This window comes from Thamnophis elegans, chromosome 16 (assembly GCF_009769535.1).
Source record: "Thamnophis elegans isolate rThaEle1 chromosome 16, rThaEle1.pri, whole genome shotgun sequence".
NCBI classification, from domain to species: Eukaryota; Metazoa; Chordata; class Lepidosauria; order Squamata; family Colubridae; genus Thamnophis; species Thamnophis elegans.
In genome coordinates this window covers 33,393,253-33,414,082 of record NC_045556.1, presented here as the reverse complement: position 1 = coordinate 33,414,082, position 20,830 = coordinate 33,393,253, and the positions used below count along the sequence as shown (strand labels likewise).

At 49.6% G+C, this 20,830-nt stretch overlaps 1 protein-coding gene across 1 annotated transcript in view; it reads left to right on the top strand.

Moving 5' to 3' along the window:
- The window catches only part of RAPGEF1 (Rap guanine nucleotide exchange factor 1), an 85,630-nt gene that overhangs the window by 56,294 nt on the left and 8,506 nt on the right, over positions 1-20,830 (top strand). The window contains 8 exon segments of the mRNA XM_032232726.1: positions 9,608-9,693; positions 11,067-11,178; positions 12,643-12,733; positions 14,332-14,416; positions 15,355-15,447; positions 16,408-16,593; positions 18,796-18,880; positions 20,712-20,806. Coding sequence (XP_032088617.1) covers positions 9,608-9,693; positions 11,067-11,178; positions 12,643-12,733; positions 14,332-14,416; positions 15,355-15,447; positions 16,408-16,593; positions 18,796-18,880; positions 20,712-20,806 — 833 coding nt within the window.

Below are 20,830 nucleotides of genomic sequence, written 5' to 3'. Positions count from 1 at the left end.
GTGCCCAAAAGCTCGGGGGGTTGGAGAGCCATCCTGGACCTTAAGTTACTCAACTCCAGGGTGGTATACCGTAAATTCAAAATGGCTTCTCTAAGATCCATCCTGGAGGGCATCCGGCCGGGCGACTTCCTTGCCTCCATCGACCTTACAGAGGCATACCTGCATATCAGGATCGCCCCGGAACACCGTAAGTTTCTGAGGTTCTCCCATGAGTGGGACCATTCCAATACAGAGCCCTGCCCTTGGGTTGGCCTCAGCCCCCAGGACTTTCACCAAGGTGCTAGCTGCAGCTGCTGGTCACCTACGTTCCATCCCTGTCCGTTTATTTTGTTACCTTGACGACATACTCATCCTGGCCAGGTCCTCTGCTTCAGCTGCAAGGGATCTGAATACTACCATCGACACTCTCAGATCCCTGGGGTTCTCCATTAACCTGGAGAAGAGCCACCCTCGTGCCCTCCACCAGGCTGCTTCACCTAGGGTCCATTATCGACTCTGTAGCGGGGGGAGGTGTTCCTCTCTCAGGATCGGAAGGACAGCATCGTTAAGATGATTCATGAGGTTCGCAAGTCACGCTCTGTCCCTGTAGTTCTTCTTTCAGGCTCCTGGGAAAGTTCATCTCGTGCATAGGGATCATCCCCTGGGCCCGACTGCACGACAGGGAGCTCCAGTGGTTCCTGCTACCACATCAGAAGTCCGGGACAAGCGACGCGACCTTCAAGATCCAAGTATCAACCCCAAGTGCTGCTATCTTTCCACTGGTGGCTGTCCCCAGCTCTGAACAGAGGCTGCCTCTTCAGAGATCCACCAAGAATGACGCTCACCACCGACGCAAGCCTCTTCGGCTGGGGGGCCCACCTGGAGAACCAGATCGCCCAAGGTCGGTGGACTCCAACAGATCTAAAGCACAACATCAACTGGTTGGAGCTCAGGGCCATCCACCTGGCCCTCCGACACTTCAAGGACATGGTCAGAGGTCAACACATCCTAGTCCTGACAGACAATGTAGCGGCCAAGGCACACGTGAACAGACAGGGAGGCACCCACTCCAAGGCTCTCCGTGACGAGGCGCTGCGCCTGGGTCACTGGGCGGAGAAACACCTGGCGTCCATCAAGGCGGAGCACAATCTCCGGAACAGAGAACCATCAGGCAGATTGGCTAAGCAGAGAGACGATCGACAATGGAGAGTGGCAACTCCATCCCTCGATCTTCCACAGGATCTGCGAGAGGTTCGGCCATCCGACGGTGGACCTTTTGCGACACCGCACAACGCCCAGCTACCAAAGTTCGTCTCGAGGTTCCCGACCCCGGGAGCCATGGACACGGACGCCCTACGCTGCAGCTGGCCACCAGGTCTTCTCTACGCCTTTCCCCCCCTTCCCCTCATCCCCGGGTTCTGAGGAGGGTGGTAGCGGAGAGGGCAGATCTGATAATGGTGGCTCCCCTTTGGCCGCGCCGCCCCTGGCTGGCAGATCTGGTGGACCTGTCCACAGCTCCTCCCTGGAGGATACCAGCAGGGAGGTGACGCTTCACCAGGGATCCCTAGAGCACCCAGACCCGGAGTGGCTCCATCTGACCGTCTGGCGCTTGAGCGGGAACAACTGAGACAGGCTCAGTTCTCCGAGGAGGTCATCAAGGTGGTAGAGGCATCCCGGAGACAATCCACCACCCGCATCTACAATGCCTCGTGGGTGGCCTTCTCAGACTGGTGCCGGGGTAAAGACATCTGTCCTACGACTGCCTCGGTTTCCTCAGGTTCTGGACTTCCTCCAGGAGGGTCACCAGAAGGGCCTCGCCACCAGCACCCTTAGGCGTCAGGTCTCCGCTCTTTCCACAGTCCTAGGGGGGGTGAACGCTCCCCCCCTATCTCAACACCCGGTTCTCAGGCGTTTTCTCAAAGGGGCGGCGAATTTGAACCCTCAGCGGTCCATCGATTCCCCTCCTGGGATCTCCCACAGTCCTCCAGGCATCTAACGGAGGCTCCGTTTGAGCCTCTGAAGGAGGCTTCCCTCCAGCTCCTGACCCTTAAGGTCGTTTTTTCTGGTAGCCATCACTTCAGCTAGAAGGGTCTCAGAGATCAATATGCCCTTTCCAGCAGAGCAGACCTCTGCACCTTCCTAGAGAACAGGGTCGTCCTCAGACTCGACCCTTCTTTCATGCCCAAGATCAACTCCCCCTTCCACAGAGGGTTAGAGATCATCCTTCCGGATTTCTGTCCCCATCCCCTCCGGGAGAGGGAGAAATCCTGGCATAAGTTAGATGTTAGAAGAGCCCTACGCATCTACCTGAAACGCACGGCTCCCTTTCGACGATCAGAGGCCCTCTTCGGTCCTTCCAACCTTCCACCCGTGGGGCTAAGGTCTCCTCTGCCACCATCAGCAGATGGATCAGAGCGGCCATATCTCAGGCCTATCAGGCTCGGGGTCTCCAGGTCCCACAGGGTATCACAGCACACTCCACTAGAAGTGCTGCCACCTCAGCCACCTGGTCTTCCCAGGCTCCCCTAGAAGAGATTTGTCGAGCGGCTTGCCTGGGCCTCCCCGTCTCCCTTCATTAGACACTATAGATTGGACGCCTACGCCTCGGCGGACGCTGCCTTCGGCAGGAGGGGTCCTTCAGGGCGTCCTAGACATGCAAGGGGGCTCAGGCCCGTCCATTCCCTCCCAGGACAACTAACTTTGGTATGTCCCAATGGTTACTCCTCCCACACCTTCTCTTCGGAAACTGGCAGTTGGACTTACCTGAACTGCATGTTTCGACGAGAAGTGTGGAGGAGTCACTTCCCGCCCGTTATGGCGACCTTCGCCGTGAAGCAGGGCCTGAGCACATCCAGGTCCAAGCAACAGCTAGGAAGAATCGGTATTGGCTGTTTCTTTTTGCTTCCTTTCAGATACCGTTCAGATGTTCGGGTTAAAGTGGCGAGCCACCGGACCAGCAGGAGGTGTGGCTTCCAAAGATTTCCTCAATCTCCAATAGGCAATCAAGATTAGGTTAATACCCAATGGTTACTCCTCCCACACTTCTCGTCGAAACATGCAGTTCAGGTAAGTCCAACGCCATTCGCAGCTTGCTTCCTTTTGCTCTTCCCCCTTATTTACTTCGCACGAAATTTAGTAAAAGTAGATCTCCCGGATAAGGTGGCGGGATCCAACCTTGAATCGGTCACCGAGACCACTGGGTTTATTTCGTCCAAGCTTTTGGGACTCCCATCCTCGGAGAACTTCCTAATCTGTGAAGTCCTTGGTGCTCTCTGAGCTGGGTTGTTTCCATGCACATCATTCCATGACCCAACTAGGTAACATCATCAGTGCTAGAAGGGAATGGGATGATGGAGGAGGAGGAGAACAATTACGACCGTAGGAGTTCTTGGTGCTCTCTGAGTTCTTTCCGTGCAGACATTGTGTTATCCAACTAGGTAACTAAGAGCCGAGGTGGCGCAGTGGTTAAATGCAGCACTGCAGGCTACTTCAGCTGACTGCAGTTCTGCAGTTCGGCTGTTCAAATCTCACCGGCTCAGGGTTGACTCAGCCTTCCATCCTTCCGAGGTGGGTAAATGAGGACCCAGATTGTTGGGGGCAATATGCTGACTCTGTAAAACCGCTTAGAGAGGGCTGAAAGCCCTATGAAGCGGTATATAAGTCTAACTGCTATTGCTATTGCTAACATCATCAGTGTTTTGAAGCGAATGGGATGCAGGAGGATGAGGGGGGGGGGAGGACCATGACTGTGAAGTTCTTGGCGCTCTCTGAGCCGGCCTCATGACCCAACTAGGTAACATTATCATTGCTAGACGTTCTCCATCAGACCGAAGGATGTGGTAAGGAAGATTTTTGACGAGGCCCACGATTCTTTCAATCTTGGTGTATTTGATTAGCTCAGGTGGATCGTGCATCGTGCAGTAGCGCTGCTGTGGATGCTTAATCCCGCGTTGCAGAATCCTTGGAAGTAGCGCAGCGCGGCTTCTGCAGAACGGTGCTAGAAGGAACACGCTCCTTTCTAAAACTCCTCTCCTAAAATGTTTTCTTCCCGGTTCCCCTTCCGGAGGCGCAGCAGGACGGCTGGCCGGTTTTCTAGGCTGGGTCAGCCGCCGCCATCCCCTCTCTGACCCGAGGAACAGAGCGGGTGCTAGGACGCTGGAAAGCCTCAGCCGAGGGCAATTCCTGCAGAACAGACTCGTTTCCCCCCCCCCCCCCCCCCCTTAGCTTGGTTTCCCCCATAAAGAGATTCTCCTACCAGTGTGAAGAGACATAAAGGGCGGACTTTTCACCCGACATAAAGTGCATTTGCAAGCTGTTTGCGTTGTGCCTGGCCCTGAGCCCGGCATGTTCCCAGACATGGCCGAGCTCAAGAGCCAAAAGACGGGGGAGGGAGTGGTGGGAACGGAAGGTCCAATTTCGTAAGCCGTCTGACGAAAAAGAAATTCCCTGGCCTCCTGCCACTTGTAGTGGCCTGCCAGCGGAGCTAGCAGCAGATTCAAAGGAGGACGGGGAAGAAAATGGGACCGTCCTGGAGTCTGGGGAAGGCTCTGATTGAGGGCTCTGTGTCGGAGGCAGAGAGGGGCCAGGGGCCGTCTGACAGTTATCAGACGCCTTCAGAGTCAGACATCAGTGAGGCAGAAGAACAGCTGGAGCCTGTTCCCAGTCGACTTGGGAGTAAGGCCACAGGTGGATGGTGACGGCCCCTCCCAGAGGGAATAAAAGAGGAGCGAAAGGGGAGTGGAGTTTGCAGGAGACAATTAGTTTGCTTCATTGGTTCGTGATTCTCGGAGACTCCTGGCCAAGTTTTGCAGAGATCAGCCTGGCAGCTCTCCAAGCCAGATAAGGTCTGTGACTGTAAATCCTCCCTCGAAAGACTTTGCTGGATGTGGATGAACACAATTCACAGCCAATTAATAAAAAGGGGTTTTTGTCAGGACTAGGAGATTGCTTCATGCTCTCGGGAAGCCTCAGTCAGAACAAGGTGGCGCAGTGGTTAAATGCAGCACTGCAGGCTACTTCAGCTGACTGCAGTTCTGCAGTTTGGCGGTTCTAATCTCACTGGCTCAAGGTTGACTCAGCCTTCCATCCTTCCGAGGTGGGTGAAATGAGGACCCAGACTGTGGGGGCGATATGCTTACTCTGTAAACCGCTTAGAGAGGGCTGAAAGCCCTATAAAGCGGTATATAAGTCTTAACTGCTATTGCTATTGCTAACACACCACTTGCAGATGCACCCCCTGCTGCCAAAGGGCATTTTGTCTTTTTTTATCATCCATTCTAGATTTTAGTTTTTCCGGTGTCATCTTTTTCCCCCCTGCGAGGGAGATCGAACTCGGTTCTCTCCAGGCAGGGCTTCGGCATCTGAGTCCTTAGCCGAGGGAGTCTCTCCAAGCTGAGAGACCAACCGGGCCTTCGGGCTACTGTGTATCTTGTTCTAATTCCTTTTCTCTGTCTTTCTTTTTTCTCTCCTGCCCTCCTCGTCCTCTTCCCCTGCTCATCTCCTCCCCTCAACGCTCCCCTTTCTCGTTGAGTTGGTGCCGTCTCCCCCCCCCATGCCCTCCCCACTTCCGCTTCATCATTGTCCCGTCTTCCCAGTACAATCGGTCTTCAGTCTTTCTCCCAAGACTTCGTGCCTCGTGGCCAAGTTCCCGCCATCCCTCCCTTTCTCACATCTACCTCGGCCACTTCCGCCTCTCCTCAGACTTTCCCACCTGCGCACCAGGCTCCGAACTCGGACCCACCGTCCGGCCAGCCCCTTGGCACCATGGAGCGGCCATCTTCTTCTTCTTCCTCCTCCTCCTCCTCTTCTCAAGACAGCAGCAAGTCTGTTTCTGTCTCGCTTTCCTCTGAACTCTCTTTCATCAAAACTCTCCAGAAATCTTCGGTGAGAAAACCCAAACGGGGCCGAGCTCCCCATTTTGTGGGTCAGGCTGTGGGGAGGGTGGTGTAGCTTTCTGTGATTTGCAGTTTGCCACCTTCTTTGGGGGGAGAGAAAGTGGCTGGTCCAAAGTCACCCAGTTGGCTTCCATGCCTAAACTGGGACTAGAACTCACCGTCTCCTGGTCATTGGCTCAGAGTCACTCAGTCGATTTTCATACCTAAAGTGACACTAGAACTCACCGTCTCCTGGTAATTGGCTCCGAGTCACCCAGTCGGCTTTCATGCCTAAAGCGGAACTAGAACTCACCGTCTCCTGGTGATTGGCTCAGAGTCACCCAGTCGGCTTTCATGCCTAAAGCGGAACTAGAACTCACAGTCTCCTGGTGATTGGCTCAAAGTCACCCAGTCGGCTTTCATGCCTAAAGCAGAACTAGAACTCACCGTCTCCTGGTGATTGGCTCAGAGTCACCCAGTCGGCTTTCATGCCTAAACTTGGACTAGAACTCACAGTCTCCTGGTGATTGGCTCAGAGTCACCCAGTCGGCTTTCATGCCTAAACTGGGACTAGAACTCACCGTCTCCTGGTGATTGGCTCAGAGTCACCCAGTCGGCTTTCATGCCTAAACTGGAACTAGAACTCACTGTCTCCTGGTGATTGGCTCAGAGTCACCCAGTCAGCTTTCATGCCTAAAGCAGAACTAGAACTCACCGTCTCCTGGTGATTGGCTCAGAGTCACCCAGTCCATTTTCATACCTAAAGTGAAACTAGAACTCACCGTCTCCTAGTGATTGGCTCAGAGTCACCCAGTCGGCTTTCATGCCTAAAGTGGAACTAGAACTCACCGTCTCCTGGTGATTGGCTCAGAGTCACCCAGTCGGCATTCATGCCTAAAGTGGAACTAGAACTCACTGTCTCCTGGTGATTGGCTCAGAGTCACCCAGCTGCCTTTCATGGCTAAAGCGGAACTAGAACTCACATCTCCTTGCTTTCTAGCCTGGTGCCTTGATCCCTACAGCAAACTGGCATATATGAAAAGGTACCCCCTATAGTTTTTAGGTGATTGTTCTGAAACACACACACACACAAATGAAAGTTTATCTCAGAATTGTTTTGGGGAACAACCGTCACCCTTCGTTAAAAAATAAAAATTGGGGGGACGGTTTTCATAAGGTGGATTTGAGGGCGTGTCGCAAACGCCGCCTCCAAATAGCCGGGGAACGTCCTGGTTTGATGGCCCCCCTGTCCCATGGTGCTGGGTGGGTTGCTGTGTCCCTCCTGCCTGGCGGGGGGGTCACCCCTTTGCTTCCCTTCTGTCTCTGTAGAGTGACCACGTTGGCGAGGGTGAATACGTCAATCTGTACTCCTCGGGTCAAAGCAACGGGGAACTACTCCCTGCCTACTCTGAAGGAGTAAGTAAAAGCAGGAGGAGCGCTGGAAATGGCCTGGCAATGCCTACTGGGGATGAGTGGCAGGGAAATCTCCTTTCTCACCCCTCCCTGCATCCAGGACCTGAAGTCTGGTCTATATAAACAAAGAGCAAAGCACACTCACTGGCCACTGATGATGTTACCTAGCTGGGTCATGAAACATCTGGAAGATAACCAAGTTCAGAGAACACCAAGGACTGCACAGTCCTCCTCCTCCTCCTCCTCCTCCTCCTCCTCCTCCTCCTCCTCCTCCTCCTCCTCCATCCCACATACCTCAGTCCCTTCCAGCACTGATACCATTACCTAGTTGGGTCACGTATGCATGAAAACAACCAAGCTCAGAGACCACTAAGGACCCCACAGTCTTCCTCCTCCTCCTCCTCCTCCTCCTCCTCCTCCTCCTCCTCCTCCTCCATCATTCCACATGCCTCAATCCCTTCCAGCACTGATAACATTACCTAGTTGGCTCACGAAACGTCCGCACGAAAACAACGAAGCACCAAGGACCCCCACAGTTTAACCTGAGCCATGAATATTCTCTTGTAAATCGTGTCTGGATTCCGTTAGGCTCCCCTGTTTCGTTGCACAATGCTGCTGTTTTAGGAGCGTCCCTCATACCAAACCGAATTTAAAATTCCTATCCGGCATCAGAAAAGCATTTTTGCCCCCTTTCCTTTTAACAACCTCTGCTTAAGGACTTTCTCTTCATTCCCCTGTGGATTTGAATTTCCCCCTCTGACGATCGGGCTGCGTGTTTCCAGCCTACAAAATGTACAATTCTATATTTTAATGCCTTTGTTGAAGAATTGGTTGGATTTGATGGTTTGGCGGGGAAAGAAGGGGGAGGGTACCACAAGCGACGAAGCAACTGGGTTTCTCAGCATTACAACATGAAAGAGCTGAGGACTTCCACTCCTAGAATTCCCCAGCTGGCTGAGGAATTCTGGGAGTTGAAGTCCACACCTCTTCAAGAGGGCAGGTTTTTTTAAAAAAAAAACAACACAAATTCCATTTGCAGAATGGATTTCTTGTCACCTGGAAAAAGAAAGCTGTCAGAGTTTGTTGCATAAATTCACACACAGATAACTGATTCAGCTGGATTCATTCACTTCTTTATGTGCATAAGAATTGATGGATAAATGTACAATACCAACAGGTGATTCTTCCAAGTAAACACAAGGCAGGAGAGTTACAGGCACACACAAGCAGTTAGCTTCTTTTCAGCAGAGATGTCCATGCAGACTGATAGTTTACTTTTCAGAGCTGCAGATTGCTTAAGTTTCTGTTTCAATTCTCTGCACAGACTCAGATCTGTTTCAGCCCCCTATGCCTATTCATTGGCTGACCTTGTTCCCATGTCTCTCCCAGCCATGAATATTTTAAACCAAAGCAAACAACGATTTCATAGTCATGAAATGGTAAGAGTGCTGTGCATTTCTTTAAAAACCCAACCAAATTTGACTTTGGTTCAATTCTGAGAATGGTTGTCAACTTTCTGTGTTGACATTCCCCACATACCGTCGGCGGAGCCAGATCTCATTACAGTTGCTGGTTTGAGATGGGTGTATCTATTGGGTAACGTGATTTGTGACACAGACTGAAGGGAGGAAAGGAACCAGGGGCAAAGTTCAGAAGCAGATAGACAAAGCAAAGAAATGGCTGCGGATAAATCTTGCCTAATGAGTAATGCCCGATGAAGCTGTTAATAATCACTGGTTTTTGTACAAAAACATCGGCTCGGTTATTATTAATTAATTACGGCACCGTTAGGAAACATTACAGTGGTGACAATACAATGCAGTGTTTCTCAACCTTGAACTTTTAAGAGGTGCGGACCGACCTCTTCCACTATTTGGAGACCCTGAAACTCTAGATAGTCCTCGACATACGACCACAAGGGAGCCCCAAAGTTGACTTGTCAAGCGAGACATTTGTTAAGTGAGCTTCCCCTCCCCATTTTATGATCTTTCTAAGGGAATTTAAGTGAACACTTAAGTTGTTAAGAGAATCACCACTGTTGATAAATTGGTGCCAGCGTTGTTAAGTGAGTCTGGCTTCCCCGTTTAACTTTTGCTGGTCAAAGAAGGTGTCTGGGACACTGCGACCATCATAACTCCATGCCAGTTGTCAAGTCTCTGAATTTTGATCCTGTGACCTGCGGGAATGGCTGCAACCGTCGTAAATGTGAAAAACATTCCCGGCTCACTTTTTTCCGGTGCTGTCGTGATGCCGAACGGCCATTAAATGTTGTAAGTTGAGGGCTGTCTTTATCTGGTTAATAATTCAAGTCTTCGTCCTGTCTCCCCATTTCCCCCCCCCAGGAAACGCCAATAATTAAGGATGACCACACGAAAGATTCCTCATCCGTGAGTGGCACCCCAGGGACGGAAAAGCACGAGAGTGAAAGGTGAGGTTGTCCTTGGCTTACGACCACACAGTGGAGCCCAACGTTTCTGTTGCTAAGCGAGACCATTGTCAAGCAAGTTTCTCCCCATTTTACGACCCTTTTGTTAAGTGAATCCCTGCAGCTGTTAAGCTAGTAACAACCTAGTCGTTAAGTGAATCTGGCTTCCCCCTTTGCTTGTCAGCAGGTCGTAAAAGGGGGCCACGTGACTCCCCCAGGACACTGCAACCGTCATAAATATGAGACAAGTCAGTTGCTAAGGACACACGTGTTTTGATCCTATGAAGCTGGGAATGCTGCATTGGTCAGAAGCATGAAAAACTATCATGTCCCTTTTTTTCAGGGGCATCACTAAATGAAATTGTTGTAAGTCAAGGACTACCTGTATAAACACACCCACAGGCACGAAGTAACCTTATAGTGGAGATCTTACTATTAAACTACTAGCTGAAGTCTGAAACTGTTATCATATAGCCAATATTTCATGCCAGTTGTAACGATGGTTCTTTTTAATATTATGCTCCTCTTTGGATGAAAATTTAAATAATACTGCGGTCGTAATATTAAGATGCTGAATTGCATTTAATATGGTTTGAATTCTTTTTCCTTTTTTTGCTGCACCCTTCCTTCCTTCTTTCTTTCCTCCTTCCTTCTCCTCTTCTCTCCTCTTCTTCCATCCATCCACAGCTTCCTTCCTTCCTTCCTTCCTTCCTTCCTTCCTTCCCCATTCCTTTTCACCCTCCCCCCCTTAGTGTCTGTTGCTTTTTATGGGTAAGTTTTTAAATTAAAAACTACATATTGTATATACTTATTTCACATACATACACAAAAATCTAATGTCCACCAGTTTTTAAGCTTTCTCTGGGGAAATCCAGGGACGCAGTGGCTCAGTGGCTGAGACGCTGAGCTTGTCGATCATAAAGGTCAGCAGTTCAGCGGTTTGAATCCCTAGAGTCGGCATGAACTCCCGTTCCTTGTCCCAGCTGCCAACTTAGCAGTTTGAAAGCACGTAAGAAACGCAAGTAGAAAAATAGGAACCACCTTTGGTGGGAAAGGAACAGCGTTCCGTGCGCCTTCAGCGTTGAGCCATGCCGGCCACATGACCACGGAGATGTCTTCAGACAGCGCTGGCTCTTCGGCTTTGAAACGGAGATGAGCAGCGCCCCCTAGAGTTGGGAACGGCTAGCACAGATGTGTGAGGGGAACCTTTACCTTTTCCTGGGGAAAGCCAGTAAACACACAGCTAGATTTTCAGATGGAATCCATGGCTAACCTTTGATCTACGTCAAATTCCTTCCCAACACTGAGAACTAGAAACTTTGTGATGATAGGCCTTCTGTTGACGCAGTGCACCCTCTTTTGTCTTGTGCATTCAGACCGCAGAAGTCCCTGGAATCTTTGGAAAACCCTCAGATGGAGGAGGAAGTGGACGAGTTGTCCCTTGTTAACCACACCGAAATCATATCCAGGCTGACCTTGAAACAGGAAGTAAGTTTTAACTTCTCCTTTGTTTGGGTTGCTTCCTTGTTTTCAGGTTGTGCTTGGAACCAGTCTAGATTACCGTATTTTTCAGAGTATAAGACAAACCTTAGTTTTTTTTTGGGGGGGGGGGGATAAGAAAAAAAAAATCCTGCCTCTGCCTACCGGCATCTGTGGGATTCATCTGGCTGGCGTCCTGTCAGCGTGTGAGAGAGTTGAGGGCTGTTTGGAAACGAACAGTATTTGCTGTGTGAGCAACAAGGACGGAGACACAGCAAGGAGCCTGGGCGTGGCTCGTTCTGTACTAAAGCTTCAGGCTGTGCTGATCTCTGAAACTAAAACTGAAAGTGAAACTTCTTTGCTGAGCTACCACCTTGGAAAATCTGCTTTTGGTGTTGTATATTAACTTAAATGTGTTATATTATATATAAAGAGAAGTTATTGAATCCTGCTGAATCGGGATTAATTGTGTGTGCATTCTGGATGTGATTGCCGCTGCAAACTCTTAACACGTCCTTGTAGCAAATAGCGAAAAGCTAGGTCAGCTTCATCACATTATTGCAGCCTGATTCAGCAGGAGCAGCTGATGGGCGGATAGATCGGCCTCCCGGAATACCTCTCATCTAGTCCAACTCCCTGCCTAGGCAGGAAACCTTATTCTGTTTCAGACAAATGGCTATCCAACATCTTCTTTAAAACTTCCAGTGTTGGAGCATTCACAGCTTCTGGAGGCAAGTTGTTCCACTGGTTAATTGTTTTCATTGTCAGGAAATTTCAGTTCCAAGTTGCTTCTCTCCTTGATTAGCTTCCACACATTGCTTCTTGTTCTACTCTCAGGTGCCTTGGAGAATAGTTTGACTCCCTCTTCTTTGGGGCAGCCCCTGAGATATTGGAAGACTTCTATCATGTCTCCCCTAGTCCTTCTTTTCATTAAACTAGACATACCCAGTTCCTGCAACCGTTCTTTATATGATTTAGCCTCCAGTCCCCTAATCCTCTTTGTGGCTCTTCTCTGCACTCTTTCTAGAGTCTCCACATCTTTTTTACATTGTGGCGACCAGAACTGGAGGCCGTATTCCACGTGTGGCCTTACCAAGGCCTTATAAAGTGGTATTAACCCTTCACGTGATCTTGATTCTATCCCTCTGTTGATGCAGCCTAGAACTGTGTTGGCTTTTTAGGCAGCTGCTGAACACGGCTGGCTCCTATTTAAATGGTTGTCCACTAGGACCCCAAGATCCCTCTCACAGTTGCTACTGTTGAGCAAGGTACCACCTATACTGTATCTGTGCATAAAGATGGTGGTGCCAGCCATAGAACTGATTCAGAGTTACTACCTACTCAGCCGAAGTGATAGAAACGCACCTCTGGTGCCGTGCGGTTTGCAATCTGGTCAGGAAATACCCTATCACAGCATCCCAAGGAAATGTGTGCGCCATCTCTTACGGGGGGGATTTTTCTCTTCCGCTGCAGGGTGATGATGGTCCCGATGTCCGCGGTGGGTCAGGAGACATCCTTTTGGTGCACGCGACAGAGACGGCCACTGTGGAGGGGACGGTGAAAGGTACTGTGGAGGGAATGTGTGTTAACCCTGATGCAAGGTTCACATTCACGACGAGTGTTCAATTTTGCAGTCGAGGCCCAGAAAAGTTGAAGGAAGGATTTTGGAGGCAGGAGATCCTTGAAAAGTTGTTCAAAGTCACCCTTTCGTCCCTAAGGCCAGACTAGAACTCCCATCTCCTGGTGATTGGTCCAAAGTCACTCAGATGCCTTTCATGTCTAAGGCGGGACTAGAACTCACCATCTCCTGGTGATTGGCCCACAGTCATCCGGCTGCCTTTCATACATAAGATGGGACTAGAACTCACCATCTCCTGGTGATGGGCCCAAAGTCACCCAGCCGGCTTTTATGCCTAAAATGGGACTAGAACTCACCATCTCCTAGTTTCTCGACTGTTACCTTAACCGGAAGCCCAATCTAGCTCTATATATTCCATTTTTATGTTTTCGACCTTTTCTTTGCATGCCGCCTGTGGTCCCCCAATGAGAGAGAGGGATGGTTTCTAAATATGATAGATAAAATCAATCAACCAATCAAATACCCACGCTCCATCTTCATCCTGAGCTATATTATGGTCTGGAAGAGGGGTTAGCAACCTGTGGCTCTTTCATCCCTCTGCTGCGGCTCCCCGCCACTCAATATATGCATCCCAACCACCAATGTGGGATACCTACCTATTCTGACCCCCTCCTCCGTCCAGTAATGAATGCCGAGACAAGCTTAACTGGAATGTACTTTAATAGCAAGACACCAAAACCTCGGTGGCTGAAAGCCAAGCATAACAAACAGATAAGAACCTTGGCAGCAACTCCGACTTCGACAGATAACAGCTTCTCCAGCATTAGGAATGACGTTGAATCCTGCAAAACCAGGCTCCTCCCAGACTCTCTTTAAATACTATCTTGAGAGGAGCCTAATTACAATCACCTGGGTCCAATTATCTTTGGTAACTGCATAGCTGCTCTCTACATCGATCAGCCCGGCTTTGTCGGGCATCCAGGAACTTAGCTCCTTAGCTCCTCCCCACTGCTCCAATGCATGACGTCCGGATCACACTCCCTTGTCTCCTCCCCACTGGTCCAAGGCTCAGGCGCCTCCTGGTGGCCAACCAGCCTCTCTGCGCCCTGCTCGGAGTTGGAACCCTGCCCAGGGTCCTCCAATTCCTCCAGAGCCGACTCATAGGGCCCCTCGCTGTCGGAGTCTGCAGCTCCTGCTGGGCCACAACACCTACTGGCCTGCGATTTATTGAGCTTTTCGACCCCTGGGAGGCCAACCACGGATAAATCCAAGAAAAGGAAAGTTTCAGAAGAAAAGAGAACATTTAATTCAAGTACCTAGGCTACTTCTGTGGCCGCTCAGGAAATAGTCAGGCCTGGGAAGGATTTTTTTACTATGGATTTCCAAGTTGCTGTTTTGTGAGTTTTCTGTCTTCCCTTTGCTCAAATATCATCTCTCGGGGTGCCCCTTGGCCCATCGGAGTCACGATGCTTAGAAATGCATCCTGGGTGGAAGTAGTGATGCTCCCCCAGTCCCCCCCCTGCTTGATCAGAAGACAAAACTAATGTATTTCTCTCTCTCTCTTTTCTTCCTACCTTGGCCAGATCTGGTGCTCTACTGCGAAGCCTTTTTGACAACCTACCGGACGTTTATTTCCCCAGAAGAGCTTATTAAAAAACTACAATACCGATATCCTTTTGGAGGGGAATGGGGATAAAATATGGGGCATGACTTTCCCCACCCCGGGTTCACCTTGAGAATGTTGCATTGTTGCATGATACCGAACTGACTTCGGCTTCCCGAGAGCCTGAAGCAAACTCCTGGTCCCGACAGTAACCCCTTTTATTAATTGGCTGTCAATTCTGCTCATTCACATCCAGCAAAGTCTTTGGAGGGAGGATTTACGGTCACAGACCCTATCTGGCTTGGCGAGCTGCCAGGCCGAGATCTGCAGAACTTGGCCAGGAGTCTCGGAGAGTCACGAACCAATTAAGTGAACTCATGGTCTCCTGCAAACTCCACTCCCCTTTCGCTCCTCTTTTATTTCCTCTGGGAGGGGCCATGCATCATCCACCTGTGGCCTTACTCTCAAGTCGACCCCTGTTCTTTAGCTGTTCCCTTTGTCTGGCGGCTCTGCGTATGCGCACACTGGGAACAGGCTCCAGCTGTTCTTCTGCCTCACTGATGTCTGACTCTGAAGGCAGCTGATAACTGGCATACGGCCCTGGCCCCCTCTCTGCCTCTGACATTGAGCCCTCGTCCGAGCCTTCCCCAGACTCCAGGACTGGCCCATCTTCCTCCTCAGCATCCTCACTGTCCGAATCTGCTGCCAGCTCCACTGACCATTGCTTGGCCACAAAACAACCACGGGTGTCCGAACTGTGTCAATTTTAAGACTGGTGGACTTCCTGTATTCCCCAGCCTGACTGCAGAGTTATGGGAGTTGAAGTCCATAAGACTTTAAGGTTGCCAAAATTGGATTGGGTGTCTGACTTGCCCGTACAACCTTGGAGAGAGAGGCTGGATGTCTTCCCACCCAAGAACTGACCGGTTTGATCCTCCTAAGACCAGCGATCTTGGCTAGTTGTTGCTGCCTGTTGTTAACATTCTTTAACTCCCCTTCCAACGTATGAAAAATTCTGCCACTGTCCAGATAACAATAAGAAGCGAGTCAGCAAGAATACGTTTTTTGTCCTGGTGCGAGTGGTGGATGAATTATGGTAAGGAGAAAGTCCGTTAAATATGTTTGGGGGACGCTGGGATTTGATCTAGAACCAGGCGCGGCTTCTAGGTCCCCAAATAGCCGATATGCTATTTGTATTCCTGTATTAAACTTAACTGCCCTATAAAATAAACACAGTATGGCGTTTGTGACGCCTTTTAGTGGATCTGAACCTTCAGCAGATGTAGCTGTCGAATTTCCTCCTATAATCATGAGGACTAGCAACTTGAAGGTCTGGTTTAAGATCAGTGAGAAAGTCTCAGGGCCCCAAATGAGCCTCCATCTTGGTGCATAATCGATGATCTGTGACTTGTTTGATTTCCCTTAGTGGATATGAGCCTTCAGTCGATGTAGCTGCCGGGCTGTTGAATTTCCTCCTATAATCATGAGGTCTAGCACCTTGAAGGTGTAGTTTTAGATCAGTGAGAAATTCTCAGGACCCCAAATGAGCCTCCATCTTGGTGCATGATAGATGATCTGTGACTTGTTTGATTTCTGTTAGTGGATATGAGCCTTCAGCAGATGTAGCTGTCGAATTTCCTCCCATAATCATGAGGTCTAGCACCTTGAAGGTCTAGTTTAAGATCAGATAAAGCTGCTCAGGACCCCAAATGAGCCTCTTTCTTGATACATAACATGTGATCTGTGACTTGGGAGATGTCCCTTAGTGGAAACTTAGCAGTCGATGTAACTGTTGAATTTCCTCCTATAATCATGAGGACTAGCACCTTGAAGGTCTGGTTTAAGATCAGTGAGAAACTCTCAGGACCCCAAATGAGCCTCCATCTTGGTGCATAATCATGAGGTCTAGCACCGTGAAGATCTAGTTTAGGGTCGGATAAAGCTCCTCCGGGCCCCACTCGCTGTCCACCGTGGCGATCCTCCCAAAGGCGCCTCATCACCTCCTCCTCGGTGGATCTGAAACGTAGCCTTCACCGGATGGGTTTCCTTTTCCCAGTTTGGTAGAGCTGACGGAAGAGATCCTGAAGCTGCTGATGGAGCTCGTCTTCCGTCTGGTGTGCAACGGAGAACTCAGCCTCGCCCGGGTCTTGCGCAAAAACATCCTCGACAAAGTCGACCAGAGGAAGATGCTGCGTTACACCAACTCCATCAAGCCCTTGGCGGCTCGATGGGTGGCAGCCAGGTGAGATGGGGGGATGGATTCTGTAGAGCAAAACCACGCTCTCTGAGCTTGGTGGTTTTCCTTCAGCCATTTCAGTACCCAACTAGGTAACATCATCAGTGCTAGAAGAGAGTGGGGTTTAGAGAGAGGAGGACAAGAAGGAAAGGGAGGGAGAAGAGGAGGAGGAGGAGCAGGAGGAGGGGGAAGAGAAGGACTGTGGGCTCCTTGGTGCTCTCTGAGCTTGGTGGTTTTCCTGAAGCCATTTCAGTACCCAACTGGGTAACATCATCAATGCTAGAAAAGAGTGGGGTTTAGAGGGAGGAGGAGGAGAAGGAGGAGGAGGAGGGGGACAACGACGACTGTGGGATCCTTGGTGCTCTCTGAGCTGGGTGGCTTTCTTGCAGACATTTCATTACCTAACTAGGTAATGTCATTAGTGCTAGAAGAGATTGGGGTTTAGAGAGAGGAGGAGGGGAAGGAGGAAGACATGGAGGAGGAGGAAGACGACTGTGAGATCCTTGGTACTCTCTGAGCTTGGTGGTTTTCCTGCAGCCATTTCAGTACCCAACTAGGTAACATCATCAGTGCTAGAAGAGAGTCGGGTTTAGAGAAAGGAGGAGGGGAAGGAGGAAGGCGTGGAGGAGGAGGTGGAGGACTGTGGGATCCTTGGTGCTCTCTAAGCTTGGTGATTTTCTTGCAGACATTTCATTACTCAACTAGGTAACGTCATCAGTGCTAGAAGAGAGGGGGGTTTAGAGAGATGAGGAGGAACAGGAGGAAGGCGTGGAGGAGGAAGAGAACTGTGGGGTCCTTGGTGCTCTGAGTTTGGTGGTTTTCGTGCAGACGTTTCATTACCCAAGTAGGTAACATCATCAGGGTTAGAAAGGAGTGAGGTATGTGGAATGGAGGAGGAGGAAGAGGAGGAGGAGGAGGAAGAGGATTATGGGGTCCTTGGTGCTCTCTGAGCTTGCTTAAAAATTGAATGCAGCTCACTTAATGTAGCTTAGCTCTGGAAATTCTGTTCATAACACTACCTGCAATTATTTCTACCTTCAAGTCGATGGGATAACTCAGGAGGCTGAATGTCCCAAAGATGCTTTTTCAAGACTTTCTTGAGTTTTTCTTTGAAGACATTTCGCTTCTCATCCAAGAAGCTTCTTCAGCTCTGGCTGGATGATGGTGGGGAACGGAAGGATTTATACTCCTTGCAGGCAGCTGGTCATTTGCATCCTTTTAGAGGGTCGTTGAGGCCACTTGGGAGTTTTACTTGCAGTGATCCTTAGGACAGTGTTTTTCAACCTTGGCAACTTGAAGATGTCCGGACTTCAACTCACAGAATTCCCCAGCCAGCGAATGCTGGCTGGGGAATTCTGGGAGTTGAAGTCCGGACATCTTCAAGTTGCCAAGGTTGAGAAACTGGGGAATTCTGGGAGTTGAAGTCCAGACATCTTCAAGTTGCCAAGGTTGAGAAACTGGGGAATTCTGGGAGTTGAAGTCCAGACATCTTCAAGTTGCCAAGGTTGAGAAACTGGGGAATTCTGGGAGTTGAAGTCAGACATCTTCAAGTTGCCAAGGTTGAGAAACTGGGGAATTCTGGGAGTTGAAGTCCAGACATCTTCAAGTTGCCAAGGTTGAGAAACTGGGGAATTCTGGGAGTTGAAGTCCAGACATCTTCAAGTTGCCAAGGTTGAGAAACTGGGGAATTCTGGGAGTTGAAGTCCAGACATCTTCAAGTTGCCAAGGTTGAGAAACTGGGGAATTCTGGGAGTTGAAGTCCAGACATCTTCAAGTTGCCAAGGTTGAGAAACTGGGGAATTCTGGGAGTTGAAGTCCAGACATCTTCAAGTTGCCAAGGTTGAGAAACACTACCTTAGGACATGGATGAACTTCCAAGTGGCCTCAAGGACTCTCTAAAAGGATGCAAAGGACCAGCTGTCTGTCAGGAGCATAAACCCTTCCAGTCAGAGCTGAAGAAGCTTCTTGGAGGGAGAAGCGAAACTCCTTCAAAGAAAAAGAAAGAAAATCCAGTTGCTTTTTGGAAAAAGCAGCTTTGGGATAACCATGGATGACTAAGATTCTCCATAGACAGGATGGTGAACGTCATATTCAACCCATAATTTCATGCTGTTTTTTCCTTTCACTCCTCCTGAAAGGTAAATAGATACCCTTCTCAATAAATCTTATTTTTTCTTTTCTTTTTTTCTCCTCCTGTCTCTTTTCCAGGCCTGGCACCCTCCATGATTTTCACAGCCATGAAATTTCAGAACAGCTTACTCTCCTCGACGCAGAGCTGTTTTATAAAATTGAGGTATGGAAACGGCGTGCGGAAGTTACCCCCCCAAGGCGTAATCACAACCATCCCTATAATTCATACTTCTAGGCGTTGCGTTTGTTTTATTTTATTATTTTTTTAAATGGCTCTATCAAGTCAAAGGCCTATTGCATCTTTGCACAATGCCCATGTCTTCAGCATGCTTCCTTTTCCAAACAAGGGACTAGGGAGGGGACCTTCAGTATCCACACATTCCTTGCTTCCCGAGTCGACTCGTTGTCCTCTGCTGTTCACCTCTCCTAACTGCTCTGGAACCGTGACCCGTCAAAACCGCGGTAGACAAAAGCGCGCTTGACGAAAGCGCGTACCTGACGTCAGCAGCAGCGCGACGAAAAAAAATTAAAAATAAATTAAATTGAAATTAAAATAAAATTAAAGCAAGCCGATTCACATAAAGGTAAGGGTTAGGGTTAGGGTTAGGGTTAGGTTAAGGGTTAGGGTTAGGTTTAGGGTTACGTTAAGCGTTAGGGTTAGGTTTAGCGTTAGGTTAAGGGTTAGCGTTAGGTTTAGCGTTAGGTTAAGGGTTAGGTTTAGGGTTAGGTTTAGGGTTAGGTTTGGGGGGGTTAGGGTAAGGTTTTCGCTTTAATTTTAAATTTACCGCTCACAGCGCGTTGTTTTCGTCGCGCTGTGATGACGTCACGTACGCGCTTTCGTCGAGCGCGCTTTTGTCTACCGCGGTTTTGTGGTGGAACCCTCTGGAACAGGCTCCAGTTGTTCTTCCTCCTCACTCATCTCAGCCTCCAAAGGAAGCTGCCTCTCTGGCAGTTGGGAAATGTCGGACAGCCCAGGCTCTACCTCTGCGTCGAACTCAGAGCCCTCATCAGAGCCTTCCCCAGACTCCAGGCCTGGCCCAAGTTCCTCCCCAACCTCCTCACTGTCGGAATCTGCCGCCAGCTCCGATGGCAGCTGGTGGGCCACAACAGAGACTCTTTCGGCTACTTGTCAAGAGAGAGGAGAAAACCTCTCTCTGCTTTTTTGGAAATCCAAGAACAGGTGAAACAAAAGCCATAAGCCACATCCAAGAAGTGAAAATAATGTATCCTTTCTGTTACATACTGAATCTTTGTCATTTTCTGGAACTTTTGCTGGAGGAAACAGGTTTAACAGGGTTGAAAGGCGCCGAAATGGACAATCACACTAAATTGGAGGTTTTCTACATTTGGCTTAGATTTTGTGGTGGAATTAGAGGCGGGTGTGCTCCCGGTTCGGCCGAAGCAGTAGCGGTCATTGGGCCTGGGTCCCAGAACCAGCAGCAACCCAGGCTGGCCACGCCCACGAACTGGTTTCCCAGACTCTTCTGCCATTGCCGGCATGTTTCTGCGCATGCACAGAACAATTAACAGTCAACTGTGCATGCGCAAGCAACGTGCAGAGGGCGCACGAGTGAGAGAACCCAGCAGAAGCTGGTCAAAGGGTGCGCATGCAGCGAACCGGTACCAACTGGTACCGGAACCCACCCCTGGGTCGAATGTAGTCTGGAGTCCCAGGATGTAGGCAATGCTTCCCAGAGGAAGAAGAGGCAGTGGAGCATGGAATGTCTGGTAGGCAGGAAGAAGGCAAAGAAAAACTCCCTAGCAGTTCACAGAGGATACCTATAGTTATGCAGATAGTTGCTTTAATCTGGCAAGATTCCGTCTATAGTAAACAGCAATAAAGAAACTACTCCGAAGCATCTCCACAGATCATTCTTGATTTTTTGGGGGACCTGACAGGTTTAAATTTTCCAGACTGGAGCTCTAAATTTGATACTGGACTAATGAAAGTATTAATCTGTTTTTTCCCCCCATGTCCTCATGTCGTTTTTCAGATCCCTGAAGTTTTACTCTGGGCAAAGGAACAAAATGAGGAGAAAAGTCCCAACTTGACGCAGTTCACCGAGCACTTTAATAATATGTCTTACTGGTAAGAGAGAGAAACAGGGTTTTG